At 44.8% G+C, this 19078-nt stretch overlaps 1 protein-coding gene across 3 annotated transcripts in view; it reads left to right on the plus strand.

Annotated features, from left to right (window-relative positions):
• Positions 1–19078, plus strand: part of UPF2 (UPF2 regulator of nonsense mediated mRNA decay) — a 201823-nt gene that overhangs the window by 80911 nt on the left and 101834 nt on the right. For all 3 annotated transcript variants that reach the window (XM_029616810.1, XM_029616809.1, XM_029616811.1), the window contains exon 13: positions 14609–14794. In XM_029616810.1, coding sequence (XP_029472670.1) covers positions 14609–14794 — 186 coding nt within the window. The remainder of the gene's footprint in view (positions 1–14608; positions 14795–19078) is intronic.

Genomic DNA, 19078 nt, shown 5'->3' on the forward strand with positions numbered 1-19078 from the left:
CTTTTCAGGGAAGTATTTTTCATTCTTTAATAAAATTTAAGAAAAAAGGAAGCGGAAATGATTTTGTAATTGAGAGGGGTGAAAGTGTTGGCTTGCGATCTGAATCCCTCAGTAGGAGCAGAGGAGTGCACATTGGTTTTTTGTAAGTTTCTTGGTTTACTAGCGGCTCACTGCTCACATTCCTGCTCTGTGCCGGTGCCTGCCGCATGGTCTCAGTCAGCTTGAGCTATGCCCTCACAAGCTGCTGGCTCGCTTTGTGGAGAGCAGCTCCCAAGGTCTCGAGGCAGACTGTTGTTCCTGCTGTCTCCCTGGGAGGGGGGGGGAGGATTCTTCACGGGAGACTGCGGTGGCTCTGTCGAAGTGGCGCGGCCCTGGTCAGGTGCTGGCTGCTTCGGAGGAGGAAGCCGATCCTTTCCCTATCAGCGTGGGAATGACGGCCATCCTGAAAACTTTTAAATCTGCTGCAGAGACATCTGCAGGGGGAGGGGATCTCCCGCCAGCATTATCCCCTGCCAATATGAGGCCCGGGAGGCCTTGGGAGATCAGTCTGGGGAGGAGCCTGATCCCCTGGAACAGGATTTGGACAGCCCTGTTAATTTTCCCCCTGAATTTGTGCTTTTGTTGCATCAGGTATATTTAGCCAGCAAGCACAAGAAGAGGGCTTCTGCCGGACGTACACCGAGTGAAGGGCCACCTAAGAAAATGCCCAGGCTGTTGGGGACACCAGGGGGCCATGAGAGTCCGGAGAGTGCAGGGTCCAGTGCTACAGCATGGCATGGAGGACCTTTCCTTGGAGGTGTCTGACTAGGGGATGTCGATGAGGGATGGTTCTCCTGGTATCCCTCCTCCTAGAGATATTCCGGATCAAGAGGAGCCCAGGAAGATTCCTTCTGTGGAGGGGGATGATCCGAAGGTGGTGCGTTTATTTCAGTGGGAAGAGTTGGTTCCTTTGATCCCATATGTCTTAGCGGAGTTAGGAATCGTGGATCCGCAGAACGAGCCACAGCGGACACGGTAGATCCAGTCACTAAAAGAACCACCATACCGATAATGGGAGCAGCGGCTCTGAAGAATCTTCAGGATAGGAAGCTTGAGGTGTACCTTAAGAAAATTTTCGAGGTCTCTGCTCTGGGCATCCACGTGGCAGTGTGCAGCAGTTTTATGCTTCAGGCAAGCCTCTGGGTGCAGCAGCTGCAGAGCATCAGAGATCTCTTGCCCCAGGAGTCCGAGCAGGCAGAACATTTGGAAGCAGTAGTGGCATATGGGGCAGACACCTTATATGATCTGATTCACACCTCTTCCAGGATAATGGTTTTAGCGGCCTCGATTGCGAGACTTTTCAGCGAATGTTTCGTTGAAAGCTCACCTTGGAGCACTCCCTTTCAAAGGCAAGCTACATTTTGGGGAAGATTTGGAACAGATGATAACTTGCTCCTGGAAGATAAGCCAAAAGGACTGAAAGGTTTCCTACCGTTCGCTCTCTGCTTCACAGCCAAAGGCGCTTCCGTCAGAGCAGAGCTCCCGTGGCCAATCAGAGGCAGACCTTGGGGAGGTCACTGTCTTGGTCTCAATCCTTTCGTTTACGCAGATCAAACTGAGATGGCTCTAGGCATGGGCCTAGTGGAGCCAAGTCTACCCAATGAGTGGTGGCTGGCCCACTTTTCAGTTCCTATTATCGGGGGTCGGTTGACCCGGTTTTACATGGAGTGAGTCAAGATCACGTTGGACCATTGGGTTCTAAGCATGATAGGAAAGGCTTCGCATTAGAAGTTGCTCATCTGCTAAGAAAACTCTTTATGATATCTCCTTGCATTTCCCCGGCAAAGCAAGTCATCATCCAACAGACTATTCAGAAGTTGAGGATACTGGGAGCATTGTTTCCATCCAAGGAAGAAAGGGGAGTGGGGCGTTATTCCATTTATTGCATGGTACAGAAAAGGAAGGAAGGAACCTTTCGCCCAATATTGGATTTGAAGAAAATGAATGTGGCTCTCGGGGTTCCCCACTTTCGGATGGAGACTCTCAGGTCTGTCATATCAGTGGTGCGAAGTGGGGAGTTCTTGGCTTCGCTGGATTTAACAGAAGCGATCTTCACATTGCAATCTGCCAAGATCATCAGATTCATGATCCTTGGGTAGCATTTTCAATGCTGTGCCCTCCCGTTTGGTCTAGCCACTGCTCCTAGAACTTTCACCAATGTCATGGTGGTAGTAGCAGGGCCTTCAGAAAGGGGGTGTTGATTCACCCATATCTGGACATTTGGCTCATTCGAGCAAAGTCGAAGGACATTTGCAAGTAGGCGGTGGTGGTGGTTCTTCAACACCTAAGATCCCTAGGCTGGTTTATGAACCTAGCCAAGAGCCATCTTGTTCTTCTCAGGTCGTAGAGTTCTTAGGCGCTTGCTTCGACACCAGTGTGGGCAAAGTCTTTCTGATGGAGGACCGGATTGTAAAGCTACAGGTGCAAGTTCGGAACCTGCTGAACACCTGAGTGCCCAGGGTCTGGGATTACTTGCAGATCCTTGGTTCCATGGTCTCAACGTTGGAGCTGGTCCCTTGGGTGTTTGCGCATATGAGACCTCTTCAAAAAGCATTGCTATCTGCTGGGACCTGAGGTCGAAACAGTTTCATTTGCTGCCACCACTTACAGAAATTGCCAGATCCAGTCTTTGGTGGCTTGGCTGGAGCCATCTGGAATGGGGTATGGTCCTCAAAGTTCCTCAGTGGATAGTGGTGATGACCACTGTCGGGTCCCGTCAGTACAGGGCTTATGGTCGCGGGAGGAAGCAACTTGGTCCATCAGTCAATTGGAAACCAGGGTGATACAGTTAGCTCTGGAGAGGTTTCTTCCCCTGCTGTGCAATCGGGCAGTCTGAGTCTTTTCAGACAATGTGACGACGGTGGCTTACATCAACCGTCGGGGGGGGGGGCGCGACTAAAAGTCGACCAGTGTCTCAAGAAGCAAAATACTGATGTCTTGGGTGGAGCAGCATTTAGCATTGTTGACGGCTTCGCACATTACAGGGTCTGACAGTGTGCAAGCAGATTTTATCAGGTGGCAACATCTGGATCGCGGGGAATGGGAGTTGAGTGACACAATGGGCCCCACTTGGATCTGATGGCTACTCAGAGGAATGCCAAAGCCCCATGTTTTTACAGTCTGAGCAGAAAGGATCGATGCCCTGGTGCTGGCTTGGCTGCACGACGTTCTGCTGTACGTCTTTTCCTCCTTGGCCTCTGGTGGGCAAGATTGTCAGGAGGATAAAGATTCACCTGGAAAGGGTGATCCTCTTGGCTCCAGAGTGGCTACGGCACCCTTGGTTTGCAGATCTGGTCAGCCTAGCAGTAGACGGGCCCCTGAGACTCTGTTATCTACCAAGTCTGCTGCGTCAAGGCCTTATATTTTTCGATCAAGCAGATTGCTTTGGTCTAGTGGCTTAGCTTTTCAAAGGAGACAATTAAGAAAGAGAGGTTATCCAGAGGAAGTTATTTCTATTCTGCTATGGGCTTGTAAGACCTCTACTTCGTTGGCATATGTCTGGGTAAGGAGAGTCTTGATTTATGGAGCAGGGTCTTCATCTTTGCTAAGCATTGGTGTCAGAGATTCTGACTTTTTTGCAGAAAGCCCTTGCGAAAGTTTTGTCCTTTAGTTCCCTGAGGGTTCAGGTGTCTGCCTTGGGCTGCTTGCGGGGCAAGATTCATGGTTTGTCTTTGGCTATGCATCCTGATGTGGTGCGTTTTTCTAAGAGGAGTGAAGTATTTGCTCCCCCCGTGTGTCCTTCTTGGAGTCTTAACTTGGTTCTCAAGGGCATGTGTGAGGCACCATTTGAGCCTCTTAAGAGGGCTACCATAAAGGATTTGACTTTAAAGGTAGACTTTTTAGTTGTGATCTGTTCAGCCAGAAAGGTGTCTGAGCTTCAGGCGCTGTCATGCAGAGAGCTCTTTTTGCGCATTTCAGATTCTGGAATCTCTGAGGACAGTCCCGTCGTTTCAGCTTTTCACTCAAGTCAGTCTGTGGAGCTTCTGGTTTTTACGAAGTTAGAGATTGACGCGTCTCACTCAAAGGAATTAAGATGATTGGATGTCAAAAGGGCCTTGCTATGGTATTTGGAGGTCACTAACAGTTTCCGGTTGTCGGATCACCTTTTTGTACTATGGAGTGGTACAAAAAAGGATCAAAAAGCGTCAAAGGCCACAATAGCGCATTGGTTGAAGGAGGCTATCGGGGCTGCATATATCTGCTGTAGTTGGCCTGTTCCAAAGGGATTGAGAGCTCATTCTACCCATGCTCAGGCGGCCTCATGGGCTGAGTGCCAACTGGTTTTGCCGCAGGAAATTTGCAGGGTGGCTACTTGGAAGTCGTTGCATACATCCAGGCTCCGAACGTTGACAATTTTGGCGGACGTTTTCTTCGAGTGGGACGCTCGCAGTCCCACCCTGGGTAGGGAAGCTGGTACATCCTAGGAGTCTGGACTGATCTGGGTACATACAGGGAAAGGAAAATTTGGTTCTTACCTGCTAATCTTCATTCCTGAAGTACCACAGATTAGTCCAGAGTCCTGCCCGATGGGTGAGGGGAGTTTTTGTTCTGGAGAGTCCGCTCACTCTGTCTCTCTTTGCTTTACTGAAGAATGGCATAGGTTTCACTCTAATCCTTTTAATTATATTAAAAAAAAAAAAAAAAAGGGGGGGTGTCTAAATTTATTGCCGAATGTTCCTATTCTCTGCTTGTTCTGGGGATAGAAGTCTGTGGTGTTCAGTTTTTTGACCGTACGTTTCTGCTTGGTACTGATGAAAACTGAGGAGTTGCAGGTGGCACAGCAGGTTATAAAGGGGTGCTTGAGACATGCTCTGTCTCCATCTGCTGGCAGGGAGGCAAAACCCAGGGGTCTGGACTAATCTGGGTACTACAGGAATGAAAATTAGCAGGTAAAGAACCAAGTTTCCTTTTATACATACAGAAGACTTGGGATGGCTTGGGATGACTTTAGACTGCCAGTTTTCAAGAAGGCTGGAAGCATTGCACATAATGGAAAGAGTAGTAGGCTGCTTTGCTGTACAGCACAGCTTGATGATCTAGAATCTCTATTGGGAGGGAGGGAAACGGATCAGAAAGTTATAATACGCCCTAGTTTTGAAGCATCTGCATCAATATGCTTTGCAAAACTTGATTTCCCCACCTGAGTTGATTTGGACAATAGTTGTGCAAGGTTAAGGTGTTGCTGTTAGAGATTATGGTAGTTGTAGTTCCTGTTCTCTCATCCTACCTGCCTCAGTCTGTTTCTCTCTAGCAGGCCATGAGTGCTTTTGTGTCTGGGGGCGAGGACTAGCCACAATTTAGACACAAGCAAGCACATTTTTAAACTAGTACCCAAAAAGAAGTGGAAAAAGATATAAATATCCAAAAATATCACACACACATGTAATGCAAAAGCTGTGGTATCACACACGTGACGTCATAGACTTGTCACAATCAGCCCAGGCCAGACACTTTGGGCTTAGTAATCTTAGAATCATTTACACACAAGTTTTCCCAAAGCCCTTCACATGCAGATATGGTAAATGATCTCAAGAGAATAAGGCCTTTTCCCCTAAGCCGAAAGTGCTGGCTTGGGCTGAAGATGTCCCATGTATGCTACTATAGCTTCTGCTTTGCATTTGTGGGATATTTTTTGACATTTATCGCTTTCCACGTTTTGGGTATTACTACAATAGTGGAATTTTGAGCTTCTTATTTTGTATTGAAACTTTAAATTGAATCATGCGCCAGAGTGATACCTGTGCCAAATGTGCCTCTTAACCATGTAATTCGGGCACACTGAGGGGTGGATTGAGTGTGTAATACACTTCATAATCATGTATAGAGTTTATCTGAAAGGCAAAGTCATTCCACATTGTGCAACTTTTTCTTTGAGTTCCCCATAATTGGGTAATTTATTTGTCTATGATGACCAACAGGAAGGCAAAATCCCTGTGGAACTCAAACTAATATGAATGGTGTTGCACAATTGCACACGCGATAACAGCTGCCTACCCAACCCAGTCCTCTGCTGATGTCATCTCTTTATGATAAGAGCTACTAAAGCACACAATAAAATGTAGTTGCATGGATAGAGAGGGAAGCTCTTAAATAACAGAACACAATTAGAGTTATGAGATCTCATGCAAAGCTACAGCAACAGGAAAATGGCACGTACGCTTCAAATCAGGACTATTGCTGTGGGTCAGCCCCATGGTATGGTGGCAGTGATGCATGTTGCAGAGCAGGAGATCAGAATCTGTCTTCATTGGGGCCAGCCCGAGCCACTGGGTAAGGACTGATGACTGCACACCAATCAGAAGGACTCAGGATGTTCATGAACAGTTACTCCAGAAATGACACAAAATCATAAGGGAAACTCTCCCAGCTATCAGCGGTGCTGAAGCTCTGCTTTAGCCATATTAGAATTTCAGCTCTTCGCCTGGTTTGAGGATGTGGATGCGAGTCCTCCCAGTTGTAACTAAGCAAATCACGGTTCCATCCCTTGGCCATCTTTCTACCCCAGTAAAAGCATCACCTTATCTATTTTGTTTGTATTTATTTCACTTTATTTACAGCTTCTCAGCTAGCAGAGATGGGATTCAACAGCCGCATTTAGGATGCCTGCATGCCAGGTTTTCGGAGGAGCCATGGTTTGACCAAGGATTGTCCCTTATGGCCGGGCTTGATGGGAATAGCTGCAAATGAAGGCTTCTGGCATCATAGCCCAGTAAAAACCAGTTCTGATTAAGTGTTATGCTATTTATTATATCACCATATGGCTTGCCAGCTGCGGTACTTAATGGTTTGTTTACAAACCACCAAGACCAGAGACAGTTTGACCACCCTAAATGGAAAGGCTAATGGGCCTAATATGTCAAGCATTTTTCCCATGGTCACAAAATGGGAAGAGTCCTTCAGTACATCTGGCCCTGAATGTTTTCAGAGGATAAAAAAAAAAAAAAAAAAGCTTTCTAGAGATTTGCTCTAGAGTCAGGTATGTTAGAAGTTCCTTGGTGCTGGAAGTAAAGGATTCATATTCTAAAAATTCAGGAACAGAATATTTAAACATGGGGGCACTCCATGAAACAACCTGCAGAAAGTTTTTCACTCGTATGCCCAGATTCAAGCATAGGCAGTCGTTTAGATCAGAGGTAGCTGCTTCTCCTTGGATTAAGGCCACTTGCCCGCACAGCTTCAAATGGGCTTTGCCATGGCGCTGTGCCCATGGGCACCAACATTTTACATCAGACCTCTCTCCAGGGAATTATAGTTTGCTGAAGGTCATGTAACTTTTTTTGTAAATTATGCAAAACCTGGCTGTTTCCCTCTGCATTTGGTTAAATCGGAGTCCTTTTTATTTGTGTTAATGAATTAATGGCTGCTTAATGATGGTTTTCCATATAATTATATGGTATTCTTAATTAAGAATCATGTTGAACGTTTATATTCGGTTTAGGCTTTGTTTTAATTATCTTTATATTGTATGAATGTTAACTTACACTTTTGCTTGTATTTTGAATTGTTTAGTCTGTTTTTAAATTGGTATTTTATGTTGTATGCTATGTTCTTGCCCAAAGCCCTTGTTGGATCGGCGGTTTTATAAATGTGAGACATAGTATATATGTATCTGTATATATAATTCTCAAATTCTTATTGACAGCTGCTTGTTCCTGGTTTTTTTTGATTAGGGGTATGAGTACATTTAAGTACTGAATTGATGGCTAGTGTGTGTCTTAGTTTACAAGATTTACTTGCCGGGAGCCTGTCAACATTTGATCTCAAACGTTTGAAGATCTGCTAAAACTAGTGTTGATCTTAAATCAAAAAGGCTTATGTCAAACATATATTTTTTTTTTCTTTAGTTTTGTCTTCATCCTGTAAACTTTTGTAATGCATGTTTTGTTTGCATGTTTTGTTTGCTTTTTATGTGGGGAGGAGTTAGGTACATTACCTTCTTTTTATATTAACAAAGGTGGTGAGTTAGCCTTTTTTGTAATTGTATGCATTATTGATTTACATTTGTTAACATTTATTTATTAGTTCTCTTGTGTTTGTTTGAATTTGTTTTATGGGTGTATCTTATTGTGATCTGCCTTGAACAGGCTATGCATGAATGCGGAATGGAAGCTTTTAAAAAATAAATCTTGTTTGTATATGATCTTTGACCTGGTAATGAATTGTGACGTCTGAATAAACTAAGAACTCTGTAAAGCATGTCAGGTGTTTAAGCTGCATTGTGTTGATACTGAAGTAGAATCATTTAACATTGAGAGAGAGAGAGACATATTTTTTTTGGAAATTTGTTTGAGGAGGTAGAACCAGGGCAGTAATGGGCTGAGCTCTGTTTTCATTTGTATACCTTTTGTGTAGAAATAGTAAGTAAATCGTTACCAAACACCCAGGAGCCAGTGCAACAGTGAAATTTGCATTCTGAAGTTGCATGTGGATTTAGGTACTTTGGCGTCTGAAATTGTCCCAGAACGTGAGAGTCTGATGTAAGAATGTGTGTGTGAATTCCTTTCACACAAACCAGAGCATTTGGCATGGAAGGGTTGAAGTCGGCAAATTGAGTGCTCCCTTCTTTCTAGTATCTGTTAACCTTTTCAGCTCCTCTGTTCTGATCTGCTGCTACCAGGAGAGAAGAGGAGGAAGGGAAAAGGGGCTGGGTTCACTGGGTAGGCAGCACACGCCCACCATCGGGCCGATTCTGTAAAGTGCGCTCCGCTGTGCGTACTGTTTAACATGGGGTTGGCTGCGTGTTTCCAGTGCGCGTCTATTACCCCTTAATCTGTAAGGGGTTTAGCGCCTCAAACGCGCACAGCCAAACCCCCTGAACACTAATAGTGCTCATCACATGCACCCGTGATTCTGATAGTAAAATTTGTGGCCAATCCGCACACTTTACGCTCATAAATTAACGTCTGCCCTTGAGCAACCATTAGACGTGTACAAAAAAGCAGAAAATACTGCTTTTTCTGTACATTCTCCGACTTAATTTCCTAGCAATATTAAGTCGGAGGAACCAAAAAAAAAAAGTGCCAGCCGGTCTGGTTAGGAGAACTGACGCTCTATTTTACTGGCGTCCGTTTTGCTAACCAATCGCTGTCAGCAGGTTTGGAAAACCAACGCTCGAAAAATTGAGTGTCCGTTTCCTGACCCCGCTGTCAAAGCCCCTCTCCTCGGCCATGGAGGCACTAGGGGCGCGTAATCATCCCTAGCGCCTCCTTTTAGTGCGACCCCTCGTTTAAATATAGGATCGTGCGCCCAGGAGAGGTAGCTGGGCATGAGTTGGGAGAGTGGGCGCTGAACACGGAGCTTTCTGTAGCTGTTAGGAGAAGCTTTATTTTAGAGGAAATGGCATTGCTTGTTCTCTGTGCTATTAGCAGATCAATTATTTGTCCCTTTCTAGCTGTTTTTTGTTTTGTTTTTTTTTTGGTCGGATCTGCACTGGTACAGAGAAACAGCCTTTATTGTGCCTTACTGAGCAAATTCAGTCTAAGACTTTGTACTCCACAGGATGAGCACTTTCAGGCCAGCCAAATGGCTCAGTGGCATATCCAGAGGGACCGGAGTTTGATTTCTGGCTGTTTTTCTGTTGCCTGGGTTGGTTGAGGTGGCTGTGGAGGCAGTGTCAGCCCCTGGGACAGAGGGAATAGCAAGCTCAGGGAGTTGGTCATTGTGCAGTGTTAATACATAATGGCCGACTCTAAGGCCTCTGATTGCAGGGTTACAGCAGGAGTCCTGGTGCATGGCCCCTGGCTGTAGCAGACTCAGGGAGTCTGGCAGTGAATTTCAGAACTTAATTGTGTGTTAGATGAGAGAAATTTTCTCCAATTTTTTTTTTTTGTTTTAAATGTGCTACTTGCCAACTTCATGGAGTGCCCCCTAGTCCTTCTATTATCTGAAAGTGTAAATAACTGATTCACAAGTACCTTTTCTAGTCTCCTCTTGATTTTAAAGACCTCTATCGTACCTCCACTCAGCCGTCTCTTCTCCAAGCTGAACAGCCTTTCCTCATAGGGGAGCTGTTCCATTCCCCTTATCATTTTGGTTGCCCTTCTCTGTACCTTTTCTAGTGCAATTATATTTTTTTGAGATGCAGTACCAGATCTCAGCCTTGGTTTTGAGTGAATTGGGAAAAAGGAGCAGGAGGAAACTGCTGGGTCAAAAGAGCAGCTGGGGTAAATTTTCAAAGACTTGGGCACCTTTCATGTGGATTTTTAGCCTCCTGAAAGTTTGCACATTCTTTGATAACACGCATACCTTCTGCGACCCTAAAGATTAGAGGCTCCAGGAATCAAGGACAGCAGGGAAGAAGCATTTTGTAAAAGTTTGGAAACTTTTTGTATATTTAAATTTTCAAGAAAGTGCTACTTAGTAGGTAATCTATTATTTGTACTTATCCTTATTACAATTACTGTATATAGCCCTTGACTCCCCCCATGTATGTTCAACGTAGTCATTTAAACCCCTCCTTCTCTCCCCCCAGTTCTAAATCAGTTTTATTGTAAAGCCTTTATGCTGCGTTTTTGTTTCATGGAAACCGATGTGATGTTATTAACTAATGTCTGTGTACAAAAAACATTAAATAGAAATAATAAAATAATCTAGTGGAGTGCGCTGCTGAGAGCTGGGCTACTGTAAGGGGAGAGGTAAAGCTACTTAAATTGGGCCTTTTGCTATTATAATCAATGACCATTCTGCATGGAAAAGGGAAACGTCTCTTGTTCAAATAGAGGTTTAAGCATTGCTGGCTTGAATTCAGTCCATATTTACGTGGGCTTGCTGGTTTTTGCTAGGAAAACTGGATTGAAGTGCAGTCTTTCAAGATCCCGATGACTTGGTCAGCGGGCCGAAGTTCTGGTAACTTCTCTCCATAAAGCGGAACTGCTGCTTGCCTTGTGATCGCCCACAGCGAATTTTCTGCCAAACACAAGTGTGCATTGACAGATTTTGCTAATGATTTAAAAGCAATTACCAAAGCGGCAAGTCCTCATTCAAGGCTTTAAATCTTTTCTGTTCTGTTTGTGACTGAAAGTGTGCATGTACGACTCCTTCCGGCATCGTCGCCTGATTTTTCTCTTTGCCTCTTAAGTGGAAGGTTTCAACCTTTTTTTGATGTTGTAAATTTTCCAGATTATCCGGGAAGGTCTGTTTCCACGTGTTAGGTCAGGAGATTTTTGTACTGGTAACATGCGTCGCTCGCTCTCTGTAGGGTCAGGCGTGGGATAGCTTGTTTAGTTTGGGAGGGGGAAGGAACTTTTAGAAAAGCAAACGGGAGATGGGTGGGTCGAGGAGTGTGACCTTAATATGGGCACAAAAGCGTCTGTTAGAACCACAGAAGTGGCCCATGTACACATTACCAGGGACTGGACCTGTTCTGCAGCAAGTCCATTTTTATGGAGCTCTTCCTGACGAGGTGAGAACCAGGGCCTACGTAAAATCATTCCAAAGGGCACTTCAAGCTTAGGGAGAATTGATGGAGCCTCCTATGGTTTCTTTGCTGCCCAGTATGTGTGTATTATTCTGCATTCTGGTGTACGTTTTTATGCTTGCTAACTAAACAAAAATATTTGAGAATCACAGGTCTGCAATCCTGGCGTTGGCCAGTTAGGCTCTGTGGCCTAGTAGCCCAGTTTTTGTTAAACCCCCATCTCATCAGTGTATTTGCAGGAAGAATATATATTGAAAGTATTAATGTGCTCTCATCCTCCTCATTTGACGTTTGCTCCTGCTATTTCCCGTGATTGGGTGAAATCAGATCTCTAGAGGTTTCAGTAAAATTCATTCCCCATGAAACTAAATCAAACAGGAAAGAGGGAATACCCACCATCTCCTGTCCTTGCATCCTCTTCCAGATTTGCTGGGACATTGACCTTGACCTCTTTGGGTTGTTTTTTTTATGTGAAATGAGTAAAACTTAAGTTTTAGGGTTTAATCTGAGCATCGCCTTAATTTTGTGAAACCGATTGGAAAAGAAATGATTTCTGGGAAGTTGTAACTTGCTGTTTCCCCTCTGCTTTTGAGGCAATGAAGGCTGGGTTTGCAGTAATGCAGCCTCCTAACCGTTTTACCTTTTTAAATGCTGTCTCTGCACTGTGAACACAGCTGGCATGCTTGTCTCGAACTTGCTTTTCTTTTGTTCCTTTATTTCACAGAGGAAAGGGTCTGGTTTGACTTGTGTTCAGCAGTTGTAACATTTTTAGCCACATTCTTCAGAACCAGTAGGGTAAGCAGCCGGATTATAAGGAGGAAACTCCCTGTGTACGTTTATCTTAGCCAAAATTAGCCACTTAGCAAGGAAGACAGAGGCCTAATAAAGGCACTTAAATCGGCTTAATATGTTTCTGCTTTTGCCTGAAGAAAGCTCTTTTATATGCATTTGGGCATCTGCCATTTTTTAGTGAAGTAAATTGTTTGGAGGATGTCTGTTTCCATTTAGTAGGATTAAAGCCATTGTTTAAATGGTTGGACAGGCAGCACATTAGTAACGCTGAGGTTTCATTGAAAAACAACTTAAATAGGAGTCAAGGTCCTAAAATGCTTTTGGAGCTGCTTATTTCTGTGCCCGCTGCTCTGGCTATCCATGTGCGATTGACTGTTGGACTTTGCCCCAGCGGAGATCCCAGCATAAAGATAACTTGGACTTTTTCATTTCCATTTATACTGAAAAGTACTGATGCTTCTTTTTGTCAGTTGCACTGTCTCCTGAACCTCATCTGTCTCCCTTTTAAGATCACTGAATGCAGTATTAGCAGCAATCCTAATCTTAGCCTGAATATAGTCTGTTTATGGTCATGGAGAGCCATAAACAAATACAGTTTAAGGATATTCACAATTAAATATTCAGCAGATGTATTTGCATATATCTTGTTCTAAGAGCTGCAGTATCCTAAATAACATTACAATGTGATCACATGGGGCATTCTGTCCGTACCTTTTGATAAAGATTGAGGCTGCAAAAAACAGATAAAGTAGTAAATATAAAATATAGCACATTTCTAGCAGCTGCTTCCGTATTATGTATGGAAAAGCAGATCATGAGTGTCAGAAGATGCTGTTTGAGAGAGACCCAGCAATAGGTCAAACAGAGAGAGCGCCTTGAGACTCCTTGCTGACAGCCTGCAAGTTCTGGATAGAATCTGGCACAGAGACTGAGACCGTGGCTCAGGAAAGAAGTTTTCAGTTCTGAGACAGAGAGGGCGGGATGTTGCAGCTTCTGGTGTCTCCATTGCTGCTGTTTAAATTTCAAAATTTAGGCATGGGGTCCTAGCCAAAAATCGATAGCCCATAATTTAAGGTGTTCTTTTGGGGTAACGATCCATGTAATTGAAAATAGAAGTCACTGCAGAAGATCTGCAAATGCTATGCCAGGGTGAAGGTGGAGGGCTGGACTGCAGAAGTCTCCAAAGATAAGCTTGTACCTATTTGGTGGATTAGCACTAGATATGATAATGAGGCTGCTTCCATGCTGCTCTTCAGGTCACCTTGTGTATAACATACAGTAGTCCTACTTGCCTCTCGATATCTGTTCACGTACCATATTGCATTTGTTCTGTAATCATTAAATATTTGAGACAAACAGAGCATTGTACATTCATGATGAACATGTTATGAGGCACTGGCAGATGGTAAAGCAGCTTCGGTATAATACACACACATACAAATCCCCAAGAGCATTCAAAGAAAGCAGTCTGAGCCAGTCCCCAGCTTTGCACCATGGGCCTATGAACTTGTGCTTCTGCTTTTTCTACAAAGAGCAGGATGCCAGGACTCTCAGCCTCTTCCTGATGGTTCAAGCAAATGCCAGGAGCTAAAGCCTTTACCAGAGGGGTAATTGCTTTCTCTTTGGGATGTCAGGCCCGGCCACAGGCCTGCCTTTGAACCACAAGGGTTTTGCCACCTCTCTGGTGGTTCTTCGCTTGCCAGTCCTCAAGTTCTGCTGCTCGCCAGGGATAAAAAACATGGGCTGTGAAAAGCTTGAAGCCGCAATTGAAAATTGTTGAACAACTTTAACCAGTTGGACTTCGGCTGGGACATGGAGTCCTGGCTTTTCTCCGCCAGGCTTCTGAGGCTGAATTGGGCATGGGGTTGGCACCCTCTTCTTGGCTGGCATTTGTTTTATCTGCTGACCTCTATTTTGCATCACATATGACAACGAATGCTCATGCTACATGCAAGTTAGAAATGTTACTGTTAAGTGAAAGATGTATAATTAAACAGCTTTTCTTTAATTCCATATGATAAATGTTTTCCCAGTGGCTGTTCAAAAGCTAACAATGGAATGTGCCCTTAAAGTAGACAGCTCAAACTTTCTGGGATAAAAAAATGAAAGTAAAGGCCCTTACTAATAAATTACATGGTGTCAGTGAAAATAGCACAACCTAGACTTCTCACTGGAATAAAAGGAGTCAGAATAGCTAAAAAAAAAATGGGAAGAAAAAAACAAACCCTGATCATATCAGCTTCTAAAGGGGATAGGAAAAGGACAAGCATATAGAGCCAGTTACTCTAGCAGCATCTTTCCATATAACCAGTTAAGCTGAAATGAGGGTCATCAGTTCTTGATCTAAATCATCTGTTTCAGGAACAAATGATGCGCAAGAAACAAGCAATGCACTTGGACGCGCGGTATGTGACAATGGTGGAGAATGCCTACTATTACTGTAATCCTCCTCCTGCAGAGAAAACTGTGCGAAAGAAGCGTCCACCCCAGCAGGAGTATATCCGAAAGCTTCTGTACAAGGACCTCTCCAAAGTCACAACGGAAAAGGTAAATCATTTGCACTGGCTTCACATTCTAGTGCCAAAGAATAATTGTACATGTTCTAATTCCTTACTAGAAGTTTATGTTGTCCCCTTTCTTCCCTAGTTTTTTGCCCTTGTTGCCTTTTACCCTGTATCTTGTTGATTATATATTCCCACCTATCCAGGCTTCGAGGCACCCCTTGGGACTGGTTTTTAAATTGTCCACTGTTCATTACATCCTCCCATTATGCCTGCTCCCAACCTGGTTGTTTATACTCCTTTGTTACACTTCTAATACTCCACTGTACCAGTTGCACTTGTTACACCAGCTGCTCCAGTTGTACCAGTTTATAGTTTGTTTCTACTATTTTTTGCCACTGTTCCATGTACTGCCTTTGAGCGAAGTTTTACTGTAAACAGAGATGATCTGTATCTCATACAGGAACCGCGGAATATAAAAACAAAACAAAAAAAAAATAAATCTTTTGCTGGTACCTGCCGTTCCCAGAGGATGGAAGGAAAGCTTTCTTTCAATCTTAAATTTGTATTCCTCTTCATCTGGGCAAGCTAGTCCACACTTGTGGATTGAGCACGCCAGCCAGCAGATGGAGACAGAACAGTTATTCGCTGATATCACCCTCATATAGCTCTGCTTAGGCACCAGCCAGCCAGTTTTTCCTCCGTCTCCAGCAGGTGGTAGACATGCATCCTTACTTGTGGATTTCAACCTGCCAGGATTGAACAGGCCATTTTGACCTCCTGTGGTAATAGCATTCGCTCCCTCCCTCAGTTGAGAGTCTGGAAACAATTTCAAGAGACTAATAGGACAGGAGTGAGGTGAAGGCTGTGGCCCTAGCCCCCCTCCTGTCATGAGAAGAGCTTCAGTAGGGTAAGGAGGCCCTGGGCTTAGTCCTGCTGCATAGTCCTCTTCTCTCTGATCCTTCTCTCTTCTCTCTGCGCTTTATACTGATTGCCGGTTTGGTGAATTTAGTTTTTGGCCAAGAAAGTTTATTTAAAAAAAACAAATGCACGTCAGGTAGTGCAGGGAGCAGCTGCTGATGCGATTATTACTAGGCCGGTCAAACAGGCAGCTGCAATTACAGCCGCGCTGCACAGCATGGTTGAGGAGTGCTGCGGAGCTGTTTTGGGACTGGCTAGGCTTTAGCGGCAGTGCAGACACACACAGCAGGCAACGATTCACATGTCAGAAGCTGCTGAAGCACGTGGTGGGAAGCGTTTGCTCATCTTATCAGGGGAAGATAGAGAGTGATATGGCCTCGTGGGAGCAGCGTGGAAGAAGCTTTGCATCTGCTCGGCATGCCATATGAGGCTCTTAGTCCCAGGAGGTCCCTCAATGTGCGCCAAAAGTGTGTTGAGGCCCAGGGAGATGTCTCCTAAGGGGAATTTGTCCCTGCAGGGACTTTAGAGGCTCCCATTTTACAGGCGACTGATCTTACCAAGGAGGGTGAGGAGTCTTCCCAGCCTCCTCTCCTACTATAACCCCCTCTGGAGTGGGCTTAGAAAAGGTTTTGCCTACCCCAGGGATAGATCTTTCCACCATTTTCATGGTTGGAATTTAAGGGCCTCCAGGCCTTCTGTCGGAACAGGAAGGACCCTGGGAGAAAGCTAGGGATCGCCTGTTTCAGAAGTCTCCCTCCTTGGGGCCTAGGAAGCATTCTAAGGAATCCTCGTCTCCTCTCAGGGGGAAGAAGAGAAGAAGACAGACTGAGGGAGAAGAAGGCGATGAAAGGGATCCTTCAGGAGACTCATGTGGAGAGTTGGAATCCTCAGTGGGCTACCCTGACGAGCTTTATTGGAAGAGGGGGAGATTCTCCCAGATGCTGAGCCTCATAGAACTATGCTTCGGCTTTTTCACAGGGACAAGATGTCGAGTTTAATTTTGCAGGCCTTGAAGGCCCTTGGGTGTGAGGAGACCTTTCCAGCAGCGCTAAGGAACTGAAGAAGAACCCTGTAATGGTTAGCTTACGCAAAGCATCCTGGCTTTTTCCTCTCCTCGACACCATCCAGGAACTGATAAATTTGAAATGGAGCGCACCCAAGGCTAATTTTAAAGGAGGATGCTCCTTAGAAGGATTGTATCCTATGAACCCTAAAGCGAGGGAACAACTCTGGTTTCCCAAGGTGGATGCCTTGGTATGCACAGTGACAAAGTGGACCACCATTCCGATGGAAGGAGGTGCGGCTTTAAGACACTCAAGATTCGAAGATTGAGGCCATTTTGAAGCAGACCTTTGAAGTGATGGCCATGAATCTCCAAATCTCTGCTTGCTGTTGTACAGTGGCTAGGGCCGGGTTACAGTTGGCCCAGGAAGCTCTGGGAAAGAATGACCCATACTTGGAGCTGCCTTCCTAGTGGATGCTGGCTATGATTTGGCATGCACAGTGGCTCGAGGGATGGTTTCGGTGATTGCAGCCCGAAGACTCCTGTGGCTGAAAAATGGTTTCTGATACTATTTTGAAATTGAACCTTTTAGGGGGGGGGGGCCACAGGAGGAGCTGGAGAAGATGGTAGATCGATGGGGAGAGTTGAAATTTTCTCAGTTGCCAGAGGTTAAGAAGGTCAACTGCAATCTTCTCAAGTCATGGAGTATCTGGGCATCTGGCTCAATTCGGCACAAGGCAAGGTGTTTCTTCCAGAATCTGGGATCAGGTCCGGACCCTGCTTGTGGCTATCTGTCCATCTGTCTGGATGTGTCTGCAAAAGTTGGGATTAATGGAGGTTGTTCCTTGGGTGCGTGCTCATATGCATCCTCTGCAGTGGTCCCTTTTGACTCTATGGAATCCCCAGTCTCAGAAGAACAATGTGACATTGCTCTTGCCACCAGAGTTGAGGTAGAAGCTGCTCTGTTGGTTATGAAGGAAGCATTATTAAAAAGGTATGGATTTGGAGACTCCTGACTGGTTTGTGGTCACAATGAATAAGAGTTTCCAGGACTGGGAAGAACACTGTCAGGAGTTGGTTGCACAAGGTCAGTGGGCTCCCGAAGAGGTGTCTTGGTCCATCAACTGGCTAGAGGCACAAGCGATCCGGTTAGCCTTCTTGCAGTTCGCAGACAGGTTGGAAGGAAAGGCAATGAAAGTTATGTCAAATAAATAACAGGGTTGGCATGCATAAATCACCAAGGGGGGGACTCAAACTCTGCAAATCTCTCTAGAAATAGATGCCCTTCTTCTGTAGGCAGAGCTTAATTTGCAGGCACAGACAGCCTTGAATATAGCAGGAGTCTATAATGTGCAGTCGGATTATCTGTCATGAGTTGGATCTGGGAGAATGGGAACTGGCTCCTGAGGTTTTTCACCTTATCTGGATTGCTGGGGGTGTCCCTTCCTGGATCTAATGGCGAGTCGCAAGAATATGAAAGTGGATAGATTCTATAGTTTTGATGATATGTTCAAGCACTCAAAGTAGATGTGCTAGTTCAGGCTTAATCCCAGGAGAAGTTACTGTAAGCGTTTTCGCCGTGGCCCATGATCAGCCATTTATTGCAGAAGGTATTGTGACATCCAGGTGTTGTGCTTCTGATGGCCCCGGATTGGCTGTGCAGGCCGTGATACGTGGATCTGCATCATCTTTTGATAGGGGACCCATGGCAACTTCCTCTTCTTGGGGGATCTGTTGTGGTAGGGCCCAATATTTCATGAAAGTCCGGGTCAGTTTTATCTTATGGTTTGGCCCTTGAGAGGACTAGGCTTAAGGCGAGGTTACTCTGGCAGTGGTGGAAACTCTTCTGAGAGCACATACATTTTCCACCTCATTGGCATATATTCACTTTTGCCGGGTTTTTGAGCATTGGTGTTAGAATCGTGCTTCTTTGACCACTTCGGTGCCTGTTCCCTTAATCTTGGCTTTTTTGCATTTCACAGTGAGGTAGCGGAATAACAACACATACACAAAGCAGGAAGTCACCAAGAAAAAGCAAAATTGCTTATTTTTTTATTATTTTCTCACAATTAAGTATTAAATTAGAAAGACAGTTAATCATAAATGGTAACCACACCCATTCCCCATTTAGAGTATATTATTGAACCATGTAACCGTATAATAATGGCACCCTATGGATAATTGAGAAACCACATATTTGTGCCTAACTGTAAACCGTTGTGATGGTACACTACTAAACGACGGTATAGAAAAGTTTTAAATAAATAAATAAGGTTTGAATAAGGGGCTGGTCTTGAACACGACGAAGATGCAAATGGCTGCTTTAGTGTGTTAGGGCTGTGTGCATGGGAGGCCTCTCTCTTCTCACCTAGATGTTTCTAGGTTCTTGAAGGACGTGAAACACCT

This window comes from Rhinatrema bivittatum, chromosome 9 (genome assembly GCF_901001135.1).
Source record: "Rhinatrema bivittatum chromosome 9, aRhiBiv1.1, whole genome shotgun sequence".
Taxonomy (NCBI): Eukaryota; Metazoa; Chordata; class Amphibia; order Gymnophiona; family Rhinatrematidae; genus Rhinatrema; species Rhinatrema bivittatum.